The 27,018-nt window shown below is 31.2% G+C and overlaps 2 protein-coding genes across 3 annotated transcripts; both read right to left on the bottom strand.

The window, feature by feature from the left end:
• Positions 1–194: 194 nt before the first annotated feature.
• On the bottom strand, positions 195–7,433 carry LOC132717108 (uncharacterized). Its single transcript, XM_060700502.1, has 7 exons — positions 7,368–7,433; positions 4,884–5,203; positions 4,535–4,648; positions 4,184–4,228; positions 3,819–3,987; positions 1,419–1,470; positions 195–341 (listed from the first exon to the last, which is right to left on the bottom strand). The coding sequence occupies exons 2-7, from the start codon at positions 5,176–5,178 to the stop codon at positions 195–197; spliced, it is 822 nt and encodes a 273-aa protein (XP_060556485.1). The 5' UTR covers positions 5,179–5,203; positions 7,368–7,433.
• A 5,920-nt stretch (positions 7,434–13,353) lies between these two features.
• Positions 13,354–26,835, bottom strand: LOC132717111 (uncharacterized). 2 transcript variants are annotated; one of them, XM_060700506.1, is made up of 11 exons: positions 26,678–26,835; positions 20,410–20,703; positions 20,006–20,119; positions 19,208–19,255; positions 18,123–18,291; positions 17,765–17,816; positions 16,544–16,700; positions 16,135–16,297; positions 15,403–15,539; positions 14,886–15,011; positions 13,354–14,413 (listed from the first exon to the last, which is right to left on the bottom strand). In XM_060700506.1, exons 2-11 carry the CDS (start codon positions 20,681–20,683, stop codon positions 13,458–13,460), a joined length of 2,196 nt encoding a protein of 731 aa, XP_060556489.1. In that variant the 5' UTR covers positions 20,684–20,703; positions 26,678–26,835; the 3' UTR covers positions 13,354–13,457. The 2 variants fall into 2 exon arrangements, with proteins under 2 accessions (XP_060556489.1, XP_060556490.1); XM_060700507.1 differs by having other exon boundaries at positions 26,681–26,755.
• Between the last annotated feature and the right edge of the window lie 183 nt (positions 26,836–27,018).

Genomic DNA, 27,018 nt, shown 5'->3' with positions numbered 1-27,018 from the left:
CTTTAGGAGTCCACCTGATGAAGTTTGTAAAAAATATATAAAAAACAACTGCAAGATTCTTACATGAATCAATTGTTTAGAAAATTTAACAGATCTTTTCATAAGTAGATTAGAATAAACATTATATGATTAAAGTTTGGCATCCAGATAAACACTAAAATGCTGTTTATATAATCATGTGTAACATACCAAATTTAAAAAAAGAAGAAAATCCCCATTATAATCCAAAAAGTTCTATTTTTTAAAACTGGAGGATCAAATATTCCTTTTATGCGTGTGCATATGCTTTCCTCGTCATCTTTTTCTTCTCTATCCATTTCTTTTCGTTTTATTCCAATGTTCTACAATTTACATAAAATGTAAATGCAAAATATAATCAAGTTTAGATTACAATATATTTGCGAGTTTTATCCAAATAAAGCAAATTATAATAATGCTCTGTATAAATATTAACATTTGTGCGTATTTAATGGTTCCGCTATGGACGCTAAAACATATTTGATAAACAAGCTTGAAATTCATTTCTATAACTCAGATTACGTTTGATTATGCGTTATTATGCTTTTAAGTTTATATTATACTTCTTCAGACATATATCTGTTAAGGTAGACCATGGGTAATGGGAACCATAAGGAACTGTAAAATTGACAACATAGGACAGTTATATGTCTTCAAGGTCACCTGTATGCAAAATTTAAATAAAATTTACCGTGTGGTTTATGAGTTTATGATATATTTCTGAACTAAGACTTTGCCATTAGAAGGGCTTATTTTCAGAAATGAGGAAACTCTAAATAATTCGAATATCATCAAAATGATTTTAAAAAATGTTTTTTTTTATTGCCCATTGTATAGAAACAAATAATAACATTCAGGTAACAAATTTCACAAGCAAAATGTTTGTTTCTAAACAAAATGTTCTTAATATGTATAAAAATGTTACCCTACCTCACAAAGAAAAAAAGAAGAAAAAAAAAGTTGCCCCTTCTGGGGTTTAAACCCACGACCCTCAATTTCAGTGTAGTTTGCAACAATTCTAGCCTATTTGAATACTCTTCAAAGTGGAGGTAATGCATTACCCATGGTCTACCATAACATGAGTTGCATATCACAATGTTATCGATGAGTGAAACATACTTGCTACTGCCCAATTAGCTAGCTTCTCTTTTTTTGCTCAACTTAGTCATTCTAATCAAAGTCTAACAACAGGTTTACCGGGTTATTATGTATGCGTAGGTATGTAATGCATCCACCAAGATCAAGACATGGAAAATAATCCGAGGCAGTGTAAGTAATTATTGGTCCCAAAAATGAAAGTTCAATCAAGGACACCGCGGGTTAAGCTGAAATCAATTTTGTGCAAAATTACAAATACTAAAGCAGGTACTTCATTATTTAACGGTAGCAAAACTACTCACTCTCAACTTTATAGCCGCTGCCAATGTCACTATACATAGCCCTGCGTTGATTCTGTAAGAATCCAATGTTTAAAAAGTTCAAACCATTTCTAACTAGCCCTAACAATCAAAATAGTGTTTGAAATGGGAACCTGAAAGATCGTAAAATTGAAAATTTGATGTTGATGTTGGTAATGAATTAGCCTGTTTATAACAGTTTGTGATAAATACAATTTACCGTTCAATTTCGACATGACAGCCAGTATGTCTGAACAACATTCTTTGTAAATTTAAAAACAATTTAATTATTAAAGGAATCAAAGTTTGCTGTTTTTTGCAAATCTATGAACACAAATAGATGATAATACTGGACAGTGGCCTGAAAATCATACATTAACATTCACAATGACACAATGAAGGGAATCACATCGTACCTAGGCCTTAATGTAGGTTGATCTGCAAAGTTATAGTGAAACGAACCATAATGGAAGTCTGTAGTATCATGAATAATTGTTCTGATGGTACTTAGTATCATGCGTGACAAAACATCATGTAATAATTCAATATTGTTGTTAATAAGTGTGAGATACACCGATATGACTTGTTTATATATAGTAGACAAGCGAAGTTTTACACACGCGTAAAATGGTCAGATGTGCACTGCGTACCTTAAGAAGATCCGAACAAAATGCTACCTAGACGATTGTGTGTTAAGATCTGCGCAGTTGTTGAAATTAAAGGGGAGCGTCACGACACGGAATTACATAGTATATAAGACAATAAGGCATCAGACCCGTTACCGAGTCTAACAAAAATAAATAAAACAGCATACGTCTGACCTCGCTTTACAATATAAATGGTGGCTATTTAGTTTTGAAACCAGAAGTATGTCCACACAGCACTTTCCAAATAATCTCAAAATACAAAACTTCAAAAGATAAATTTCTTCAAAACGAACTTGTTCCATGTTTTCTTAAAGTCAACAAATGAATATATTGAAAAATCAGATATTTAATGACAGTGCAATGCAACAGTTCTAACTCCGTTGCGTTTTGTCCAAATGCAAAATAGTTCCCCTTTAGCTTGAGACAACGTGTTAACGCATGATAAAATTTTAGCCTGATTCCACGGAATTTAATCTCGAAATCCTTCAGACAGTTGCACAGTCCATTATTTGTATACGGAGATAAGAAAACAATGTTTTTCCATTTGAAGAAAATGTAACTAAAATATTTGCAACACAGCCAGAATTAAAAAACTTTGTCATCAAGTGTAAAGCTGATGAATGTGAATGTTTTTATGTAATTGTTTTTATTGACGACCCCCAAAATAAACCGTATCATTCCGCAGTAAATCAAGCGTCCAATTCAAATCATAAAAAATTGACTGTTTTAAGTCGAATAATTAATCGTCCTATAACAAAATATTATATAAAAACACATAGGGTTGTTGGTTACAGTAAAATTTACATCCCAATGAAAATACTGTTACCCGAGGCGTAAGTCGAGAGTAACAGTTATTTTACGAGGGTTGATATTTTTACTGTTATCCACAAACCCATGTGTTATTTATTGTATAACCCCGAACAATAACTGTGACGATTTTTATGCTGATTTAAATTTTGTTTTCCATGTGACCAGATTTTATACTGTTACCTATATAACAGTACAGGTTTCTTAGTCACATGTTATACTTGCATTAACAGTAAAAATAACTCCTAGTGGCCTATGGGAAATTAACATTACACAAAAAGTGAGGGGTAATACTATTATTTATCAGAAGTGTTCATACTAAATCAATAAGATCACAACATTTTCTTTCGATTAATATTTTATGTGAATATCCAAAGAATATATTTCTCTAATTTATATCAATATTGTATATACTTATGGAAAATGTGCCCATTGTAGAACAATCCTTTTTAAGCATGAAGTCCCTTTTTGAAAACATCATTTGATCGAGTTTCTGCTACGTTATAAAGTCATAACAGGCTAAATATCGAGTCACCTTACAAAGAACTACTTTCGACATTTTGTATAATACCTAGAAGCAAGTAAATTATTTTCATGAAAAAGCTCGATTTATGTTCATTAACTTAAGATGAATTTTGTTTGACATTCTAAACTGCCGAGCCTGCAACATTTTTAATTGTGCCGTGTTAGGCTTATTTTAGGGATTCTTATTTTCTTTATTTCATAAGTTGAAGATATCAAATATACCAGCTGTATAATGTACCAAAAGAACAATTGAACGTTTGAATATAATATTGTAAAATTAAACGTGCATGACTATGAAATAACTTCAAATAAGGTGCTATATAATGCTAGCTTACACAACAACAACAAGTAAACCGTTTTTAATTCAATAAGTGATATTTGAAGTAAGTAATTCAGAAACGATAATTATATATCACTTGCTCACCTGAACAACGTTCTCCAATTTTTGTCCTTCAAAAATATAAAACCCATTGTCACAAGTCCTCCTAGAGAAGTACCAAGTCTTGACAACACAAGAGCTTTCATCCTTTTAGTAGTGAAATTTTCCAACACAGGAATAAGAGCTCCAATTTTCAGAAAGTTTATGCCAAATGCTGAGAATTGTGTATAAAAATATATAAAAGATTGTCAACCATTTTGAACTCATTTTGACATTTTCTAGATAAAATTAACAAATGATATTGACGTATTTTTGACAAAGTGCTTATAGATATTGAGTTAAATAAAGAAGACTACCTCAAATAACAAATCAAAGGAATGAGAGGGATTTTTAAAAAAGTCAATATTTACCTGTTGGTCCACAGAGCCAAAACTTCCAGTACCAAGCTACACTCTCTATAAGTAAATGTTACATTACAATAAAGTTTAAAAAAAAACACAAAAAAAAACTATATATCAAAAATCTGATTCTTCCCTTATTTTATTTCTTTAACATCAATTATATCTATATAATAATTATAATTGATCATGTTAAAAAATAAAATATTTTAATGTTGTATACAATCTGTTTAATTCTATACAATACATGCATCATATAATATGATTTATTTATGACATCAGTGTGTTGCAATAAGTTGAAAAATTAAGGAATATTGATTTTTTAAACTAATATATGTGATGAATCAAGTACACTTTACAAACCTTTTCCTCCACCCAACATTGACATATTTGTAAACGAGAAACAAACAATCACAGATCCAACTACTACAGTTATCTTGTACCCAAACTTGATCATCACTAATACAGCAAAGGGTGCTTCAAATAACAAAACTCATTTAAGCAAGTCAATTCATTATATATATTTCTTTTGCACAATGTTAATACAAATGTAGTAGTGGACTGGTAATAAATATTCAAAACGACACCTTATAATGTACCAATACATAAGGCAAACTGTTAAAAATCTTTCCTTATATTGTTTTATGAGTTGACGTTGAAGGAAATAACTTAATATCATAAATCTTATAACTAAGCTGACGTAAGTACATACCATAGAGATCTGACAAGCTGTTGAAATATTTGCCAGTTTTTTCAGCGTCAGCCTTGGTGATATTCAAAGCTTCTGGAATCCTAGGGTCTTTTAAGGCTATGTCAACTAATGATGCAAATACTTGTACTATCAAATTGATGCCAAAACATGATAGCACGATAAGCCAGGCGTCTTTTCCACCGTTTGGTGCTTTCTCCATGACTGTTCCATCATCCAGGTTATCGCTGTCAATATCGTTGTTATCTGTTATTTCATTTTCGTTCCCATCGTCAACATCTGGTTCAGAATCATCCATGATATCTTGTGCTGTGATGTATTGTCTAAAGGACGAATATAAGCCAGAAAGAAATCTTGTTTATACATTATCATTTGGTTTGACGTGACTGGACGAAAGTGTTTTATTAAATAAATGAGGCTTATGAGGTAATTAGTTGATTTCCAATTTTCACGGCAAAAACGCAAAGAGTCGCTGTACAAAACGTGTTTCATAGAACGCTCCAAATTAAAAGTGAAATTTTAATAAAGACATTTGTGATTTCGGTTAAAACAAAATTCTGGAAACAAAGTGATCCCCTGGAAGCATTAATCACAACAAAATTACAAGAGAATTGCAGACTCGGTTTAATTGAGTCTGTACATAAAGGATAATGAATAGGTGCAACATCCCTCACTCCCCCTAGCACCGGCTTGAGCGGTACTCAATACTCACCACTTAATAGTGCTGGCAACCATTTCTTTCTAATCACTGTCTATAGAAATATTAAAAATCATACAAAAACCTTTGTGAATATAGCATAAATGTAAAGAAAAATACACACACAGTCAGTGCAGGCAATCGGAATCACCTTATGAAAAGCGTTATTTTTGCAATCTTTTTAAAGTGCTTTAGGTTGTAACATTCAAATGGCATAATCTAATAGTAACATTTCTTAGTGTCATTTCTTTTCTTAACATCGCAGATGTGTCACACTGCTTACCAAAGTGTTCTTGAAATCTTTGCATTAAATACCGATGAAGAAAAAATAGAAATCAACACGAAAACAATTAAATTGATTATATCGAAACATTAGACACACATTGAACAGTATCAACAGAAAAGGTCATTTGAAAATATTAAACATATTAATACAAACTTAAGGTTATATGTACAACCTGTCATTCAAGTAGTTCTGGATCTCTCAAAACTTATAGTTCCTTACTTTTCAAAACTTATATTAACTGATTCTTTTGTCATGTCTATGGAAACATTAAAGGTGTCATTTTATTTTTATTTTCTTAGATCGGATTGCCTATACAAACTGTACTTTTAAAAGTGTTTTCACCCCAGTTATTCGGTTATCAATCCGTCAGATATATATTAAACGCATTTTTATTCAACGAATTTATCTCAAGTTTTCTCAATTATTTGTTATCAATGAGGGCATTTCGATAAATATTAAAGATCCTGTAACACAACTTTGTATGGTTTTATATCATAAATGTGATGCTCAAATTAAGATTTATCAATTTTGTATGTACATGTATAAGATATAACCGAATCTAAAATTTCATGTTAGTAAAGAGAGGTAATAAAATATTTGTTTTCTATAAAGTCTCAGTCATTTTTTCAACAAGAAATGAATGCATATATTTGAATGATTATATATAATATGTACAAATATTTGCAGTACATATCTTACATATTCTTTGATGTTTTAAAATTGTTTTATAAGCATAATTATATACATATATAATCAACCTCAATTACAACATACAGGATCATTAATGTACAATACCTGGAAAATACCTGAAAAAAATCTTCAACGTAAGGGCGCTTTATAGGCCTTCTTTTCTCAGTTGATAAAAACCCATAACTAATATAGATAACCAGGTCTTAAAATAATTGAATTTAGATGGTTCATTTAAATGATCGTATTAAAGCGTTAAGTATAATAATTCAAAATTCACATTTGAATACCTCAAATAAATAAATAAATAAATATTAATATAAATAATATAAATTGATATTACATAATTATATTGTTGAAATTAAATGCATGATTTCGATTTTGCATCGTCAAAAATAGTGTATACTTAAAAATACAAATTTTATTCGTTGTGAATACAATAAGTTTTGTTTGTAAACTTCAGGTCATCATAAATTATGAAAGAAAATTACAAGATAATAGTAATTCAAAAATAATTGCTCAACTCAGACTACACATACTAGATATGACATGTGAAATCTAGTTGTCATCGGAGAATTGCTATGTTTAGATAAATATGGCATCTGTTGTCACTTTAAGATATTTAGTGATGCGCTGATTACTGCTTATATTAATGAAAGCTTCCTTTACCTTTGTAAAGTTATGTCATGCACAATGTATTAGAACGAATGATTGCTACCTTCTGGATGGTAACTCGTATTAATAAACACAAATTGTTTAAATCAGAACAATACATAAAGCAAAGAAAAAAGACCTATAAAAATAATTATAAGCATACCCTTTACTTAACTCCTCACACCTTTTCACATGTCAACTTGCTAATGACACAGATTTTGAAAACATTTGTCCTTTAGACTATGAAACGAGTGGTACAAAGATTAGTTTTAAGTACTTGACATTATGAATATATAATACTAAGTCATTCATTCACATACATTTCATTTCGAAATGATGTGGATAAACATATGAACAAAATGCCTTTAAATTTTAAAAAGAGGCATACGTTTTAAACGATGTTCGATACATTATACATTGCTATTTCACTATTACATCAAAATAGAGAATAGCAGAATCCCTAAAGAAAGCCCTACACGTAAAAATTAAAAATATTGCAAAATACCATGCATAGCCAAGTGTATCATGAGTGTCAGAAAGGTAACGTACGTTATTTCCTTTACTTATCAAGGCCTTACTTTACAAATTGCAGTCCAAAAAGGACAATCTAGCAATGGCCAGTCTTACTTAAAATACTTTAGAAATACTTCAACAACGAAAACCAGCGCCGGGTGACTTTCTATGGCAGGAAGTGGTTGAGCTTGTGTAGTGCGTATGCGTAAAAATGGTAGTTTGATATTTCTGAGGAAACATATTTTAATTCATAAGAATTCAAAGTTTTAAAAGTAGAAAATAGTGAAAAAATGGATCTAATTGGATCAAAATAACTACAAACATAAGTAATAATTGTAAAGGAGACGAAAATGAAAAATAAGAGAAAAAAAGTCAGAAATAGCCGTGTTAATGAAATTTGTAATAGCAATAGGTTTGATTAAAGTGCTACAGTAACTATGGGTGTCATTTCTGATTATATTTTCACAATTGAGAATTGTTTTTTTTTAATTAAAAACAAATTGCCCGAAAAAAGCAGTAAGATAGTGGACAGCAATGCAGACAAAAAATAAAAAATCTCCGGACAATGACAACAAGTTGTGTTAAAAAGGTATACGCAAAATGCTAAAGTCAGTGAAGAAAAACGTTGTGCATTGGATCGTCTAAAAACAGTTATCAGGATTAATTTTGAAATAGAACTAACATGTATTTGGTTAGATATTGTCGAAGGGGCAAAGAAAGGATAACGAGCTTGTGCCAATCTGACTACTGATAATGATGCAGGGTATTTTCTGAGATTAGATGTAAGTGGAACAATGATCTCCAGCATCAATTATCTGGTGTTGAAGATCCTCTTTCTTCTTACAATTTGCAATCAAAAAATGTTATGCAGAAAAAAATGAACCACACATAATGGTTTAATAACGATTGTACTGATGCTAGAAAAAACATATAAAGAACCGATAAAATAATTTAATTGTTGTTAAACAGATGAAAACAGAATAATTGTTTGTAACCGTAACACCACTAACAAAAAAGGAAAATATATTCTTCTGACAGAAAAATGCACGAAAAAGAGTAAGGCGAAATAGTTTAAGAAATATTTAAAAAGAAATTAAGACGGAAAAGTTTATGATAAAACTAACTCGAGATCAATTTAGAGAATATTTTGATATTTTAAGAAATGACGTATTTGAGTTTTAAAATGAAGAAGGAGTTTTCTGAAAATAATGATTGTAAAATGATTGTTTTTCTTATAATAGACGAGCCTATTAATTGTTTTGAAATTTCATTGGTACCAACTGTATTAATAATGTAGCTTTTTTATATCTGTAAAACTGACACGCAAATTTCATTTATGAAGGAAACATGATAATCATATACTTAAACTTTAACACTTTTTCTTGACATTAAATTAGGTAACTGAAAATTACATAAATAATATTTTAAAAGAAAGAAAGAAATTTGACGGTTATTAAGTTTTAAAACACGACCCTCTGTTTCAATGTAGTTTATTGTATTTGAAGCCTTATAAAATGCTCTTCGGAGTGGAAGTAATGCACAAGGATAGTTCTAACGTAATTATTGATAATCAGACTATTTCGATAAGGCACTTCTTTAACAATTCAAAAAGCGGAAAAGTAGAAATGGTTATGTAAATTTAGTGTGATGAACTAATTGTTAAAATCCCTGTTATTTCATCTCGCAGAGCATTATATTTGTTAGTAATTGAACCTTAAAATATACTACAAAGTCGCGTACTATCGATATCACTTACTCTTGAATCATTAGTAAATACAGAACATAAATCTTTTTAATTATATCTTTGCAACTTGTCATTGGTGGATATTTTAAAATCATACCAATATCTAAGTTAAAAAAGCTTGTATTATTTAATCATATCTCTCAAACCGAGTTTTATTATTATTATTTTCATTGCTTCCAAAGTATCTCTTCTTCCCATGTTCTTTTTTCTTTAATGTTTTTTTCTGATTTCAGACGACTTAACTTTCCCGCCCGTGTCAAATGGATTTGATTTGATTTAATATTAAATTCGTTTGCATATTCCGGGTAAAATGTTGCCTCATATGTAGAGCTGTTAGCATTTGTAATTTAAACAATATACTCTATAACATAAAAGATAGTTTCATAAGTTTCTACACAATATTATACATCAAACAGGATTCGTATTTGACATTTGTTTTTGTAGGCATAGCTTCTTCCTAGGAGACCCTGCATAAGCTTATATATAAGTTAATAATTTGGAACAGAAATCCTCGCTCTTATTGAAGAGAACATATCGTGCAGTACAATTGTTCTGTCACAAATTGGAACAAGCAAAAAAGAATTTTGATTCTTCAAGCACAGGTATTGCAGAGAATAAGATATATCCAAAACAAGATTTAAAGATTCTTTCTTCAGTTCCACTTCTATTTTATCTGTTTTTTCCCCTTGAAAGCATTACTTTAAAGTATCATTTATTTCTTGTATATTATTGATACAAGACATAAACGCTTGATTCCCTCGTCTAAACGAATGTTTGTTACAAATGAAACGCTGTAAGAACATATCTGATTCATTACAATAAGGACACATTTTTTGAACGAGTTTCCGAAATTTATGTTCCTCGTTCCTCTTACGTGCATTTCCACGTTCATTTGTAAATGGAAGGATAATTATCTGTTTCACGGTGGTTAATATCAGAAGTAGATTTAACTGCTTCCATGTCAGAAATAGATATAGCCCACCTGAATCCTTGTAATTCCCAGTGTCTTCTATGATATTCCTTTGCCATATTTTGCTTCATTATACCGCGTTACTTCTATTAAAGGTTCATTATAATGAAACAACTGTGTATATTTATATAAAAGTCATGAAACCATGTACGATTTATACAGACGGATATGCATACTAAACATGTACACCTTAGCCTTTGCTAAAATAATATTCAACTATGATTTAATGTTCTGGTAACTGGTCATTGGTTTTACGTCAGCTCTAATGATGATATGAAATGTTTACGTTTGTGCAAATTCGTAGCTTTACTGTTCCTTTTCCTCATAGACATATTTGTAAAATGTTATTAACTATTATAAAGTATTGGAAACGATCTGTCATTTACAGTGACTATGACTAAGATAATAATGCTAAAGACGTTACAGATGTTTCCTTAAACGTATCCGAAAACCGATACACAAATAATATAAATGCTATGAATTCACATCTGTTAAAGAAGAATCTAGACAAAAAAACTTTTAAATCAAAGTCAAAGTAAAACAGTGAGGTTTTATTTAAATCACATTTGAGTAAGCATTTATCAGTTAGGTTAACAAGTCGCACTATCACACAAATAGTTTTATCGTGAAAAAAAAACAGAATAGCTATTTTAATACTTACTATGATTTATTTTAATACAGAAACGATTCAGGCTGTTCAAACTCTTATATGAGTTATTGATAAGAATATATATTTTCATAGAAACGTTATTTTCCTTTTACCTTTCATGTCTATAAGAAAATGTAAAATACAGCAAAAGAGAAACAATTTTTGAAAAAAAACGTAGATGTTAGAAAGTTTATGGTCGATTTTAAACGGTGTTTTTATAGAAAATCGTAAATAGCGATAACTGAAATCCCAATATTGTTTTATGACATTAAGTGCTCCAAGTGTTTTTTTGTATTTTTACTAAAATATACATTGCTAGTGATATTTTTTTCTTTTCTTAATTAAAGAAATACCGGCTTACAATAAAGTTGATAAATGTAATATAACTTATTATTGACACTATTATCTCGTGATTGTTTTTATAACAAACATACCGAATCTGTAATTACCATGTATTTTTGTTCTTTCATTGCTTCTGAAGGATCACCGCTTTTCAAGATTTTGCCTTACGGGTCACAAAATATTTTAATGATATGGACACCTACACAAATACAATACATCTGCTTTTAAAAATATTAAGATTCACTCATTTGAAATAACTGCGTACATATAGAAACAAATGATGCCTATTGTTTTCGAACCATGAAATGTATAATACCTTCAAAGATATAACTTTAAAAAAAAAGATATTTATAATAACCGTTCATTAATTACGATAGCACTTCCGCCTCATCATTGTTGTTTTTATCATGATTGTATTTTTAGGTGCGTGGGGAGCGGCGTGAGGTGTGCTTAAGTCATACAGACACTGTTATGGCCATATGGCAACATTTCAACTCTGCAGGTGGTCAATACCTAAAGTTCCCTTTCGTGAATTTTAAGGTAAGAGCGGACAACCAAGTCATAATGTCATATGTGAAAATGAATTAAATTAAATAGCACTACAAATATTCTTTAATCGCTCGTTATTTTCAAAAGATGTGTGCACATAAAACATTATAGCATTATAGCCATCTGAGTTTAATTTGTAATAAGGGAGGAGATAATTTCGGACAATCAGATATATACAACAAATGTTTTCATTCTCTTCGAAGACAATATGAATGGAAACTTCTCAATAACATTGAATAAAATCACAGAGTTTGTATTACGATAATTCTTTATTTGCTACATGTACATTGTTTTATCATCCTAAGTATATTGTACTTGGTCCTTAAATGTATTTGTTTATAGTTGGGAATGAACCAGGAACAAAATAAATTAAAGATTAATTATTGGACCTCTATTTATTGTTAATAGCTTATATTTTTGTATGATTTCAAACTATGTAACAAAATATTAAAAAAATACAAAGCGGTATTCCATCCTAAAAAACAATAGTACAAAAAAAAAACTTAAAAGAAAAGTTAATATGAATAATAAAGTGCTATCTTGATTATTAAAACAAAATTTAAATTCAATATGCAATAGCGCACTAAAAATACTTTGTATACTTATAAAACAATATATAGATTTATTATGCAACGTTTTTTATAAATAAATCTATACATTCTTCAAAATAAGCAAACCTAAAAGAAAAACAAACAAATGAAAACCACTATCAACAATACAAATGTCTTAAATGAAATATCTTTATATCGTTTGCAACAGGTGCAATATTAATCATAGTGAAAATTTGTATAAGGAAACTCGTATTATTCAGCATAGACGAGAAGTAACTAAATGATATACTCATTAATATCCAACACTAGTAATGTCCCTTATGTTTCAAATTCAAGATACTTGCTTTTAATAAAAATGAATATTTAACATTATACCACTGTAACACAAATTGTTATGTTTAACCAACCTTCATATTCGTAAAATCTTTTTATGATCTATGCGTTTTCTAACATAGTTCATAATGTAATCATACAATCTGTAATATTGATTCATCTCTTAGATTAAAAGAAATTGTCATTCAGACAATTTAACGAGAAGCAGTTTCAAATAAGACCTGGAGATGAAACGGCATATTATATTCTTCATTCGTGCAACTTATTATGATAAACATCATATATACATCATATATATGACATACTCTGCAATACTATGTTTAAAGCAACTTATTTTTTTACATATTTTCGTTAGTTAACTGTTATGAATATTCATATATACAGACTTTTAAATACAATGGAATAAATTTATACCAAAACAACTCGAGGTCAAGTATAAAAATGAATGTTTGTACTCTCTATAACTTGTTGGTATGTACTCAAAGAAAAACAGATAAATAGAAATGAATATATGTTTTATTTTAGAAGTACTATAAGAATGTCTGTAAAAAATAAAATGATATAAGCTTACAAATTATAAGAACATAATTATTCAAGACAGTTTAATACAAAACAGTATCAGCATCAGTTATCTGTTCTTCAACATAATTTTGTGATGCGCTGGTTCTTCTGTAAGGATCGTTATTAGGAAATGTTTGTCTCATATCTGTCACTGATTTGCTACTTTTCTGTTTCTTGTCTTTTCCTTTCTTGCGCTTGCCTTTCTCCTGGACCTGTTTCCCCTGCAATGCCGGACCATTTGGAGGGAAGTAATTGTTTTGAGGCATGATTTGGCTACCAGCGTAAGGCTGAGGATGTTGTCCTTGATAAATCGGATTACCAAATTGATTTACATAGAGTACCTGTGTGTTCGGATTGTATGTATGGACTGCTAACATCTCAGGTTGGTTTATATAACCAGGGTTTGAGTAACTTCGATGCATACTTGCATCAAATCGTATTTGATCCGCTACATTTCCATTCATCATTTCTGTTGAAGATTGCCTTCGAGGCGCCATACCGTAAATTTGTTGCATTCTGTCACTTTCATGTTCTTCGTTGTTACCATACATCCTTCCATTTGACGGTTGTCTTGGGCCAGACGGAATGTCATGGACATGTTCCATTCTATCACTTTCACCAGAAGCCTGAACCATAGCTGTGTTTGGGAATTCAGCTGATCGACTATCTGATCTCTCTGGACTTTTGTGTCTAATGTAAGTCCCTGTTTGTGTATCGTCAGAATGCAACTTTCCACTTTCAATTGTCATTGATATGTCATCAATATCTTTTGGTAAGTCATCGTCAGGTTCATTTTTAGTCTCACTCTTAGTTTCGGTATTCTCGTTTGTTTTCGTATACTCGTTAGATGATCGCTTACCTTCCCGTTCTTTCAAATTTATTTTTCCAAGTTTATGAAGTATAATGAGGACCGCCGTGGCCACGCCTACGATAATCAAAAAGCTTCCACCTAATTTTAGGTTTATTTTCCAGCCATTTTTCACCTGGTCAACACCATCTGAAACAAATGTTACGCAAGATACGTTTACATGAAGAAACACAAACTTATGCGATTTTGAATTATATAATAATGATTGTTTTAATTTTGTATCTTTTATCTAAATAATTATAAGCAATAATGACATTGATGAAGCTGAATAACGGCTTAACATGTGTTGACTAGTGATAAATATCGTATGAAATTTGTGTAGATGATTATCTATAAGGAGCAATGTCACCAATAGATTCGTCTAATATAACTAATATAATGCAATTTCGAACGCAATAATTTAGAAATTTGCACATCTTTCTATTTTAGACATGCACTTAATGTTTAATGATACAACCACATTATTCATTCATCGTGTTTTTTTCAGTGCAGACTGTTTATACTTGCCAATTATCTTTTTCATGTTTTTTTAAACATAATTATTAAATCGAAGGTATAAAATACATTTAACTTTCATAACCCATATTACTAATGGTATTACGTTGTATAGCTCCAGCTAGCATGCCTGCTACCCCGACAAACATGTTCAAAAAACTTTCTGTTATTCGGATATTTGGTCGTCCAAACACCGTTGGTATGGATTCGTCTCGCATGTTTTCAGACAAAACTTAATGTATGAAATATAGAAAACCATGCAAACAATTAGCAACAACGAAGCTTAGTTTAAGAAGAAAAAAATGTATTTGATTAGATTGAATATATAATATAATATTTAAGCAAATTTGTAAAGGTATTTCTGCTTCAACAAGATAATATAAAAACTACATATTTGTCACCAGATTCATACCACTATATTATCCATGTACACTGGAAAGGTGGCACACAGCGTTACAGACGTTGAAAACTACTATACATAGGTGCTGAATAAAATTCTTGCTCACTTTCTTTGAAAAACTCGTTCATTCTTTACTGTTTAAATGTTAACATTTATCTATAATTCTGGAATAAAACATTTAAATGGTAATCTTAACATTACAAACAATATCACAAAACATTACCTTGAAATACCATGACGACAAGATTGAAGAATACATAAGGACCGAAGTCATCAGGAGTGGGCACAAGACAGACTCCTATAAAAGGACCGGAAATTGCTACCATTGTCAGAACAAATATTAAACTTTTTTTTGTAAACCTGAAAATGATAGTGTTCGAATAATTTATATGTTACAACCCCTCCCCCCAAAATAACAGACAAAAACAAACAAAAATTCAACATAGTTGTCAGAAAAAAATTATATAAAAAAACTAGATAAATAAAAACCAGATATTTATACATCACAACAGCAGGTCTCAAGTGTTGTGTGGCAGCCCGTAAAAGGTTGCACCGTACTTCACTTCAGTGTTGTTATACTTTTCTGGTCCCATCAAGCCCCTTAAAGTGTTGATAATTGAGTGCCGCTAAAGTCGGTGCCAGGAGGCGTGTGGGATGTTGCACATTTTCATAATCACTCATGTACGGACTCAATAAAAACCGAGTCTGCAATTTTCATGTAATTTTGCTGTTTTTTAATGCTTCCGAGGGATCACTTTTTCCAGATATTTATGCATTTACTTCTAATATGAGATTATTTGTCAATGCTTAGCTAGAATAATGACTTTGTATTTGCATTTTTTTGTTTCTAGGAAAGGTCGGAGGAATTACAAGTTGCTATTCTATGAAAAAAAAAACAAAAAAAACAAAAACAAAAACAAACTGCAGCAAAACTGTGGTATTACGTTAATTATACCTCTTCATAAATTTAAGCCTCTTCAGGAGGAAGGCAGTACCTATTCCACCTAAATTTCCAACGTTAGTTCCAGCCACTCCCAAGAACATATCAGTTGTTGATGGCGATCCGTCATTTAGTTTCGTTGAGACTGTTGGCAAGGTTATTGCAAGAGGTGTTATCCCTTTAACAGATAAAATATCATTGTTTCAATGAGGTTGTAAAAATAAGATTCATCAATTGAACGTAATTTTATTCGTCATTTACATTCAAGTTAAAATGATTGAGGAATTTAAGGCGCAAACTGAATGTGCTTGCGTATTCACAGATTTAAGAAGGAAGTAAACTATTCATATTGAGATTAAAAATCCTTAAAAATCTATTCGATTATAAGACAACAACAGTCTATCTATACAAAAATGTTAACTACCAAACTTAAAGAAGAAGAAAATCCCCATTATTATCCAAAACGATCTACTCTTTAACACAGGGGGATCAAATATTCCCAATATGCGCCTGAAGATGTTTTCTTTTGCAACATTTTCGCCTTCTTGTTTCTCCTTTCCTTTCCGTTTTATTCCGATGTTCTGCAATTTGAAATGCAATTTTGTAAAACAGTCATATGCAGAGGACATAAACTATGAGAGTTTTTTTTATTGGGAATACGGAATGAAAAATCCCTATCCCTTCATGCGATGTGAGCAAAGTCTATATTGAATTTTATGATAGTAATTTACTTTTGATTTTCACTGCACCTCTAGGATGTTAAAACTAACGCAAATCATAAAACGTTTCACAAAAGTAACGTTGACTGATTTGTAAATATTATTTTTGAGCGCTGCATCCGTAAATACGTTAATCAAATTAACATGTCTTTCGAATATCAAAGGGAAGCGATCGGTTGTTACTTCCCAAACCGGAAACCATTTAACACACTTCCACAAAGTAATTACGCATTTTGATGACTATTTGCGGATACAGCTGCAAAAAGTTTGCAACATATGCAGTTAAGGATGGGATGTATTACAGTGTTGATTAATGTAATATTTATCATCAATGAGTTAAAAGTAGTTTCAGAAGACTCCAAGGATTCGAGAACACTGACTGAAAAATAGTCAGACAGGCAGTTCTAATATATGTATACCATTCATGCTACACAACTGCAACAAAATCGGAAAAAATAACAAATAAAAGAATCCCTAAAGATTGCAAAAATAGACAAATTTTGAAATGCTACGGGCTCGGTTCGATTGAGCGAAATTCATTAACGGTAGTGGTATTTGTAAGCTACTGTCAACGACCCGTAGACGCACCGGCTGAAGCAGAATTCAATATAAAAACATAAAAAGGGTGACATCTTGAATCATAAACTACATTTTGCAGTCCGAAAAACACAAACTGAATGATGATTTGTAATTTTCTGATTTCATAATCGTTCCTTAAACGTAAGCAAAGATAAAGAACAACAACACTAGAGCACACCCAAATTCAAAACCGGTGTAATTGTATTCAATTCGAAGCGATCGGACTTCATCCGGGAACACGTCCGTGACTGCGTATTGCAAGCTACATCTATTGAATGTAAACTAACAATTAGTTACCAGAAACATACTTAAATGTATTATGATAATAATGTAACAAATCTACTTACCCTCAACGTAAAACCAGCAATCAGTGTTACTATACACAGTCCAGCGTTGATTCTGAAAGATATGCTATTGTTTAAGCCAATGTTTAAATTAATTTATTGATTTCTGAATATATATCTACAAAATCAGACATATGAAATGAATAACTATAACTATATTATGTTTGCAAATTAGATGCTTCATGCCGACAGGCTAGCTATTCGCTTATAACAGCAAACTATCTGCCAACTGCGAGTTTCAGTCATATAGTGGTTACAAATTGGTATCTATAATTGCCTCTTGATAATTGACAAAGAAGTTGTATAAATTAAATGAATGACAAATTTTCATCAAATTATATGAGAAATATAATAGTCTTACCTAAATACAGTCCTCCATTTAATGCCTCCGACAAACATAAAACCCATTGTCACGAGACCACCTAGGGCAGTACCAACTCTTGACAACACAAGTGCTTTCATCCGTTTAGTAGTGAAATATTCCAACACAGGAATAAGAGCTCCAATTTTCAGGAAGTTTACGCCCATTGCTGGGTAGTTTGTATAAAAAAGCAAAAAGAGTTCAAATTTAAATTGAGATATTTGAATAAAAAATAACTGAAATAACATGTTGTGAATAAGTGTTAATACAATTGCATAACTTAAAAAAATACATATAAAAATCGCAAAAGAGAATGTGGTATATGAAAATATCTGATAAGCAACTTATATTTTCAGAGATATCGCATTTAACTGTTGTTATATCCAAATCATTAACTGACCAACGACAAATCAAAGAAGTATTTGTTTGTTTTTGGGTTTTACGTCACATCGACACAGTATAGGTCATATCGCGACGTTCAAGCTTTACTGGTGGAGGAAGACCTCAGGTTCCCTTCCGTGCATATTTCAGGCACGAACGGGCACCTGAGTAGAACCACCGACGTTCCGTAAGCTAGCTGGATAGCTTCCTCACATGAAAGAATCCAAAGTCCCTGTCGGGATTCGAACCCACAGCGGTGAGGGGCAAGTGATTTGAAGTCAACGACCTTAACCACTCGGCCAAAGAAGTAAAGGATTTATTAAAAGCACTTTATTCCTCAGTATTGAATAAATATTCTCACTTTTAGAAAGGCCATTATAACTTTTATAACATTTAGATAATGGTTTAAGAGCATGTTAATGCTTGTTACATGGAGAAATTAGGGCTTTATATGTCATAAATTATATGTCATAAAAGTAGCAAAATTTAAACAAACTAGTATTATGACTTCCGTACAAAATACTAGTTCACTACGGATGTAATAGCTGCCAAAACAGCCAAGAAAGAAGAAAACAGTTCAGATAATTGGCAAATGAGTAACTTGTTGGAAACTTAGAAAAATAGAATACAAAAATACAAATATTTTGAAAATAAAAGAGAAAGCATTTTTGAGGCATAGTGAACCTTTAAATGACAAAATTTACCTGCTGGTCCACAGAGCCAGAACTTCCAGTAGCCGCCTATACTACTTTCTATAAGTAAGAATTAAATAACAAGTAAAGCAAAGACAAAAATATGACTAAATATATTAGAGTTTAATTAAAATACTAATACTTAATATATAACATTACATGCAATAGATTTACTCCTTTTCGTGGTCATTTTTAAGGGTAGAATCTGGACACACATGATTTTTATACTTCACAACAGCAGTGTAGTGTGGCAACTGTAAAAACGTTGCCTTCGAACTTTGAGGACCGCTCAAACCGGTTGCTAGGGGCTATGAGGGATGTTGCAATTTTTCATCAAACTTATTTACAGATTAAATCAAACCGAGTCAGCAATTTTCATGCAATTTTGTTGTCATTAATACTTCCGAGGGATCACTTTTTTTCATAAATTTTTAGTTTAATATGTAAAAGGTTTGTACTACACAAATGAATAATAAATTAGGACATAATTAAAAATTATTGTATAAATCTATATAACTGGTCTATATACCGGGAATATAGGACTCTTTTGTGGCACATTTTCAAGAGCGTGGAGCATTTAAGTTTGTCAACAATCAAAATTTACTGTCGTTATAGTGAAGTTCTTTATTATTGATATTGCTTGTCGCTAAAAACTGATTAATAATTAAATAATAATATGAATTTTGCAAGAATACATAATGTTTTCCGAGCTATGAAATCAATCGCTAAGAATGCGAGTGCTAAAAAGTATTAAAATACATGTCAATTCAAAAGAATTCTATTTTATGATAAAAAAAGTAATTTACGAACCGGATCCTCCGCCTAACATTGACATATTTGTAAATGAGAAACAAACAATCACAGACCCAACAGCTACAGTTATCTTATATCCAAACTTGATCATTACTAGCACAGCAAAGGGAGCTGAAAATAAAGACCGATATTATTTAATCACGTGAGTACATTGAACGATTTTGTTTTGAAGAAGGTATATAGAAAATCATTATATATTTTACATATATACATATATACATATGTACACATATCCGTACATTACTTGGTTGTTATGTAGAATGACGATGATTAAACAAATTAGCTCTATGTATTCCTAACAATATCGCGGCCAAACTGTAAAATATCCATTTGCAAAGGAATATTCTTCTAAGTGAGTTATAGTTTGTATGAAATTATGTTTCTGTTAATTAAACACATACCATAAAGATCTGACAAACTCTTGTAATAGTTGCTTGCTTTAAGAGCGTCAGTTGTGCTGATATTCAAAGTTTTTGAAACCTCAGTGTCTTGTAGTCCCATGTCTATCAATGACGCCATCACTTGTACAATTAAATTGATGCCGAAACATGCAAGAACAATCAGCCAGGCTCTTAAACCGCCATCAGGCGCTTTCTCCATTTCAATTTCATCATCTAAATCATCATCAAGTAGTTCCTCTACGTCAACTAAGTCACCTGCACCATAATCGTCCATGATAACCTCTGTGGTCTTGGCTAAATGATATAAAAAGAAGCATGTAAGAAAGGAAATATAAATAGGCGAGAGCGGCGTTAACTGAACAAAGGCCACACTAATTTCAAGTAACACAGGGCCACATAAAAAAGCACTCTGCGAGGCACATACAAATAAGAAGAGGATACTAGAGCAGAAGTATTAGAGGTTATTTCAGCTCCAATACTTTCTTAAATAATAGACATATATCACCTATCACTATCACATTCAGGGCATAAATGTAAACAGAAAGACTGACCTGATAATCCCAAACATGTTACGATTCTATTCAGATTCCTGATATGACTGATTTTTTAAAAGAAACAACAAAAGGATGCACCAAAGACAAACAACAACACGCAAATACCTTTTAACTCTGTCTATAATAGTAGTGTTGCTATTTGCAGGACTTAAATTAAATCTTATTAAAAATGTATGTATTATTTTACAACAGTGTTTAAGGACACAAAATCTTTATCAGGACCGTAATAAATGACAGCAATGTTTAATACTATTGTATATCAATGAAGTTTCAAGTCTCAAGTTGTAACGTAATTATAGACAAGCGACAAAAATACACAATGTCAAAATCATGTACATATACACCAGGTTGTGTCACAAAAACAATTACAGCATAAATGAGATGTACGGTAAGGTAAAAAGAAATGCAAGTACATAACATATAATGTACAATACGAAGTCAAGTGCAGACAATGATACATTATACATAAACATATTAAAGTATACAGCAAACTATACTTTACATTTTCATATTTGTCTAGCAAAACAAGAAAATCATTTATCAAATTTTACCAATATCAATCGTACGTTTATAACATACAATGCTAACCTTTTTATTTTAAGATGATGATCGTTTTTTTAATATGAGAAACTGACTAGGTCTAGTCTACCACTATACCTATTAAACAGAATGTTTCTGATACTATCAAATTTGTGCCAAACTAAAAGGCATGGTATTCATTTTTAATATCTAAACGGTAACTACAAATAAAGCCAAAGGGGCATGTTATATCTGATCTCTGAATGTATAAGGAAACAACTGTACCAATAGTGTTTGATAGTAGTAGTAACACGCCAACCAGACAAACACTTTAAAATAAGAGATTGGCAAATAAAAGGTAAACAATTATGTTAAAAAAATAATTAACGCACCGCACAACATTTTCGACGCTTACCATTATTTTACACTGTACAAATGTTAAGAAAATACTTTAATATGTACTGTCTCAAAAGTCATCCCCTTTGCTTTTAACATTCTTAATTGTTTTCAAGTTATGTGTAAAGTTTTTAATATGTATCGATTTTGTACAACAGACAAATAAATCCCATAAATGCATCATTTGATGTAATTGGATAGTGAAAATATTTATTCAATATTTATTAACCCATGTGATCATTTTGCATATTAGTTAAAGTGGACACAATTTCAAGGTTTGTTTAAGATGTTGGACTGTACAATATGAACTAAATGAATTATGAAATATTTAGGAAAGTTGCAGGTTGCCTTTCAGAATACACATTAGGGTCTTCTACAGCTTTGTCCTTAATTTCCTCTCCTCTTTACAGCACATTAAATGTTTGAAGTAGCCTTGTGCTGAAATTGTTTTATATCCCAAGTTTTCTTCAACTGGTACAGGGTTCAATGAACAATGCCAAACAATGTAGACAGACCAATTGAACATGTGCAATATAACAGCATATCTCCGTTTCTTCTTAAATATAAAATGATATCTGTAGTTGAATCATTGTAACGGTTAATCATGAATGATACTGATATTGCATAATTGTATTTATCATACCAATATGTTTGATATATTAATTACTATTGGCAAGTCAATGTTTATGACCTTTTTTGTTATCTTGATTTGATGACGCTCCACATTCGTCCTAAGCGATATAAAATAATACTAATACAAGGTAATTGACAGACCCACACTTTTTTATTGCAGCAAACAAAAATATTGGAAGTATAGGACAAGAACTCAGCACTTGTTTTCTTATAACCAATGGATACAATTTTCATGACCTATTTAATTCAGCAATATAGCTCTGTAAAATAAGTTTTTTTCGGCCGAAGGCCGTCTGATTTCACATTGTCTTCCGCTAAATTAACAGTAAAGAAATGAATATAGGCAGAATTTTCATTGGCCATTTTAACACTTATAGCCTGTTCGATTCATACTTTAGAAAAACTTCGGTTTTGCTAGAGGTCTATATTTTCTAGATGTTTCTAACAGCTTTTCAATAAATATATGAAATTAAATATGACAGATTGCCTTTTTGATATTTTTCGTTCGATTGGGTTTCTCTTCTAAGCTGTTCTAGTCATTATATTCTCTTCTCGAACCTGGCATAAGACGATTGAAACGAACTTTCGACTAATTTACATTGCAAAATTCTCCGTGGAATTAGTGTACAGTATCTACTAAATCTTTGTTTTATTATAAATTCCTATTAAAATCAAATTCCATTTTGATTAAAATCAAATAATGTAAGTAATATTGTTTAAATCTAAGATGAGAATTAATGGGGAAAACATTGCGAGTATTAATGAACTGAAATAAAACTATTGAGGACGAATAAAATGTTCTGTTTGCGGTTAGCATGGTTAGTAGAAGCTTATCTTATGCAAGTTAACAAGTTTAACTTCGACCGAGTATCTTTTTAAAGATACTTCTTGTTTGTATTCTCTCTCAAAGAGCTAGGTAGGTTAAACGTACATTCTTTAGATACTAACCAGGAATAAAAAGTAACTTCGAAATGATACATGTTAACTCACCTCTCGTGTTTTACATACATTTACGTATATCTTTTACTTAGTCTGTTTAAACTAGTTTGTTTACTTGATTTATCCCGAGAAGATGTTTTAAATAAACAATTCTATCACTCCACGTGATTTTGTCACTATAGACAAAGAAGGAAAAAACCGGCGTTAAACACTGGTTAGGGACTACTTGTATATGCGGCTTTTATGTTTTCCCCCTCGATTATATAGTTTACAAAGCCTTTTAAAGCAACAATAAAAAGCATTTTATTCATAATTTCAGTTCTTATAATATTTCTTTTCATACAATACCGAAATAATATTTCACATACACTAACGTCACATATTTGATTCATATCAGTTAATAAATATTTTGACAAAACGGCGCCAATCCGTACGCAGCGTAATGACGTCACCGTAAGTAAACAACTCATTCATAAACAAGCTGACGTTATTTCATACATACAAGAATGATAAATTGGGCACTGATGTAAACACAATACGACGTAAGTTTTTATTGTTGAAAACTTGATAAAATAACGTATTTTCTTATAATTTATTTTGTTTAATAAATTCTATATCTTTGCAACAGAAGGGTGCGAAAATCGAACAGCGTCATACAAAAATCGGCACTGGAAGTTATTTCCGCTTGAAAAAATAACATTAGTGTTCTTCCTTATTTTATCGTGATAGAATCGAAATAACATCGGCCTGAGGGGTGTATATCGGCTATTTAACACCGGTTTTGTCGTTTTGATGCGAAAAAATTAACCACTCAGGCCTACGGCCTTCTTGGTCAATTTCTACGCATCAAAACTCCAAACCGGTGTTAAATAGCCGATATACACCTCTCAGGCCGATGTTATTTCTTAATTCTAACACTCACGTGATTTTGTCACTATAGACAAAGAAGGAAAAAAACTGTTGTTAAACTGCCAATAAACACCGGTTAGGGACTACTTGTATATGCGCCCCCGTTATGTTTTCGTCCTCGATTGTATAGTTTACAAAACATTTTAAAGCAACAATAAAAAACATTTTTTATTTATATTTTCAGTTCGTATAATGTTTTCTTTTCATACAATACCGAAATAATATCTCACATACACTAACGCCACATATTAGATCCATATCAGTTAATAAATATTTTGACAAAACGGCGCCAATCCGTAAGCAGCGTAATGACGTCATCGTAAGTAAACAACTCATTCATAAACAAGCTGACGTTATTTCATACAGACAAGAATGATAAATGGGGCACTGATACGAACACAATACGACGTAAGTTTTTATTGTTGAAAACTTGATAAAATAACGTTTTTTTCTTATTATTTCTTTTGTTTAATAATTTCTATATCTTCGCAACAGTAGGGTGCGAAAATCGAACAGCGTTATACGAAAATCGGCACCGGAAGTTATTTCCGCTTGAAAAATAACATTAGTGATTTTCCTTATTCATCGTGTTAGAATCGAAATAACATCGGCCTGAGAGGTGTATATCGGCTATTTAACACCGGTATTATCGTTTTGATGCGACAAAATTAACCACTCAGGCCTACGGCCTTCTTGGTCAATTCCTACGCATCAAAACTCCAAACCGGTGTTAAATAGCCGATATACACCTCTCAAGCCGATGTTATTTCTTAAACATTTTGCTTTATTTCAATGTTTCTGGTATCATATTCTTAGATTATGCAAAGTTTGTTTTAATTAATTAAATATTCTATCATTCTTCCCTATATGTCGATATTAAATTCATAAAACTTAAAACTTCTGTTTTGAAAAAAAAACCCGTTACATTTACCACGTCAAGCATTATATTTCTAATACGTGCAAAAAGTTTGTTTTATAGTGTAAAGAGTGTTAAGACAAACATTATTTAGGTTATTTCGCTGGTGCACGTTGACAGAGATTAATGGTATGATAAAATGAAAGCAGTTTTTGCAGACACGGCGCATCGTGAAGGTAATAAAACCCTTATATCTAAAAATACCACACACCAAGCTGTGTTAAAATAGCAAAATGCAAAAGAAAAAGCAATTCAAAAAGTCTCTTATCAAACGTAAGATAACGTGTAGTTTCGATTCTATGAATTTATCACAACATTTATAATCTCAAAAGTTTTTTTATCAATTAGGTCACAGAGTTTGTTCAGAACCATACCTTGAAAGAATGTCATTTAAGTTTCTACTATATACATTTTTTTCTTTAAAACAAACAAATGAATAACTAAATTAAAGTCACTGCATTTATAATAAAATCATTACATAATTAACAATACAGGATTATATAACACAAATAATCAGTATGTTATAACAAGTGTCACGGTTTACTCTTTCGGGGGCGGTGGAAGCAACCGAAAACATCAGCCGGTAAAGCCGCGGAACAGTATGTAGAGGGTCTCGGATTCTCTGTTAGGAGACACATTTTTCTAACCCTGTAACACCTAGTCCTCAACTGGGAACGTGACTACCTAGCCTTATGGTTTAATTTACATTGCTCTGTAACTTTGAGAAAGTCGAGGACCAACCCAATATGTAACGGGCAGTATGTTACGGTTAAGAAGTGTTCACTTGTTATGGGAGAAGATATGTAAGAAGTCTGATAGATCAGACGGAAGGGACGCGGAACGTTATTCCGAGTGTCCCAGGTTCAAGCCCCGGCCAAGCTGCACGTGTCTCACCCTGTGACACCAATGTGAACAGTGATTACCTACATTTATTCACTATAATCAACACAAAAAGGTCCAATTACAGATGCATAATTTTAACTTTGTGACGTCATACTTGTTTCAAAAGACGCATAACTTTCCCTAATCTCAAATATCTATACTAACAGCAATGCAATGATATTAATGATTATATATATAATAACTGTCGAACAATATAGATTCAAACACCTCAATATGTTCTTCCTCAAGTTCTTTCTCAAATTGTAAGATTTCAAATTGGTCTGAGAACATACTGCAATAGTCACTGGCTAATCAAATACCTGAAATCTTTGTTTCAGGGCAGAGAATTTGTTCAAATTTGGACAAAAGATACATTTGAGAATTAAGTATATGCACAGCACAATTTTACAATTAATTGCTGACTTTCATATGTTTGTTGCTAGCTATCAACCTTTGCTTATACCATATGCAGCAATATCAAAAAAGTAAAAATAGAAAAAAAACTTAATATTAAACTTACCACCTTTTTAAGTCCCTACTCTTTGTCACAATCATGTAAATGAGTTAATAGCACAGCACAGCCACAAATGATAACAATTGTCCTTCAGACTATGAAACAAGTGTTATCTTTGACAAAGATTATTTTCAAGTACTTTTGACATAACTAAAATTATGAACTCATATACATGCATTTTCGAAATGCTGTGAATTAAAAAAATGAACAAATGTGTGTTACTTTTTGCTCAAGACCCGTTTGAATTGCGCCATAAATTATGTGTTCAGTCATTTTATGTCGAAAATTTCACAAAATACCGGTGCTTTTCAAATAAAACGATGAGTTAGCAATGATAATTTTTATGT

This window comes from Ruditapes philippinarum, unplaced genomic scaffold (genome assembly GCF_026571515.1).
Source record: "Ruditapes philippinarum isolate M1 unplaced genomic scaffold, ASM2657151v2 ctg1058_1_1_1_1, whole genome shotgun sequence".
Classification (NCBI taxonomy): domain Eukaryota; kingdom Metazoa; phylum Mollusca; class Bivalvia; order Venerida; family Veneridae; genus Ruditapes; species Ruditapes philippinarum.
Note: the sequence above shows the minus strand (reverse complement) of the source record. Positions and strands in the feature narration are given on the sequence as shown.

What these genes read in the sequence shown, in the direction of transcription:
- LOC132717111 (XM_060700506.1), bottom strand. Translation starts at nt 20,683, where the DNA reads ATGGACGATTATGGTGCAGGTGACTTAGTTGACGTAGAGGAACTACTT. An exon ending in TTGCTGGTTTTACGTTGAGG is followed by an intron (nt 16,701 to 17,764) that starts GTAAGTAGATTT and finishes TTCAAATTGCAG; the next exon opens with AACATCGGAATAAAACGGAA. An exon ending in GCTAGCTGGAGCTATACAAC is followed by an intron (nt 14,414 to 14,885) that starts GTAATACCATTA and finishes CATTTGTTTCAG; the next exon opens with ATGGTGTTGACCAGGTGAAA.
- LOC132717108 (XM_060700502.1), bottom strand. Translation starts at nt 5,178, where the DNA reads ATGGATGATTCTGAACCAGATGTTGACGATGGGAACGAAAATGAAATA. An exon ending in AATTGGAGAACGTTGTTCAG is followed by an intron (nt 1,471 to 3,818) that starts GTGAGCAAGTGA and finishes GGATTCTTACAG; the next exon opens with AATCAACGCAGGGCTATGTA. An exon ending in CAGCGGCTATAAAGTTGAGA is followed by an intron (nt 342 to 1,418) that starts GTGAGTAGTTTT and finishes TGTAAATTGTAG; the next exon opens with AACATTGGAATAAAACGAAA.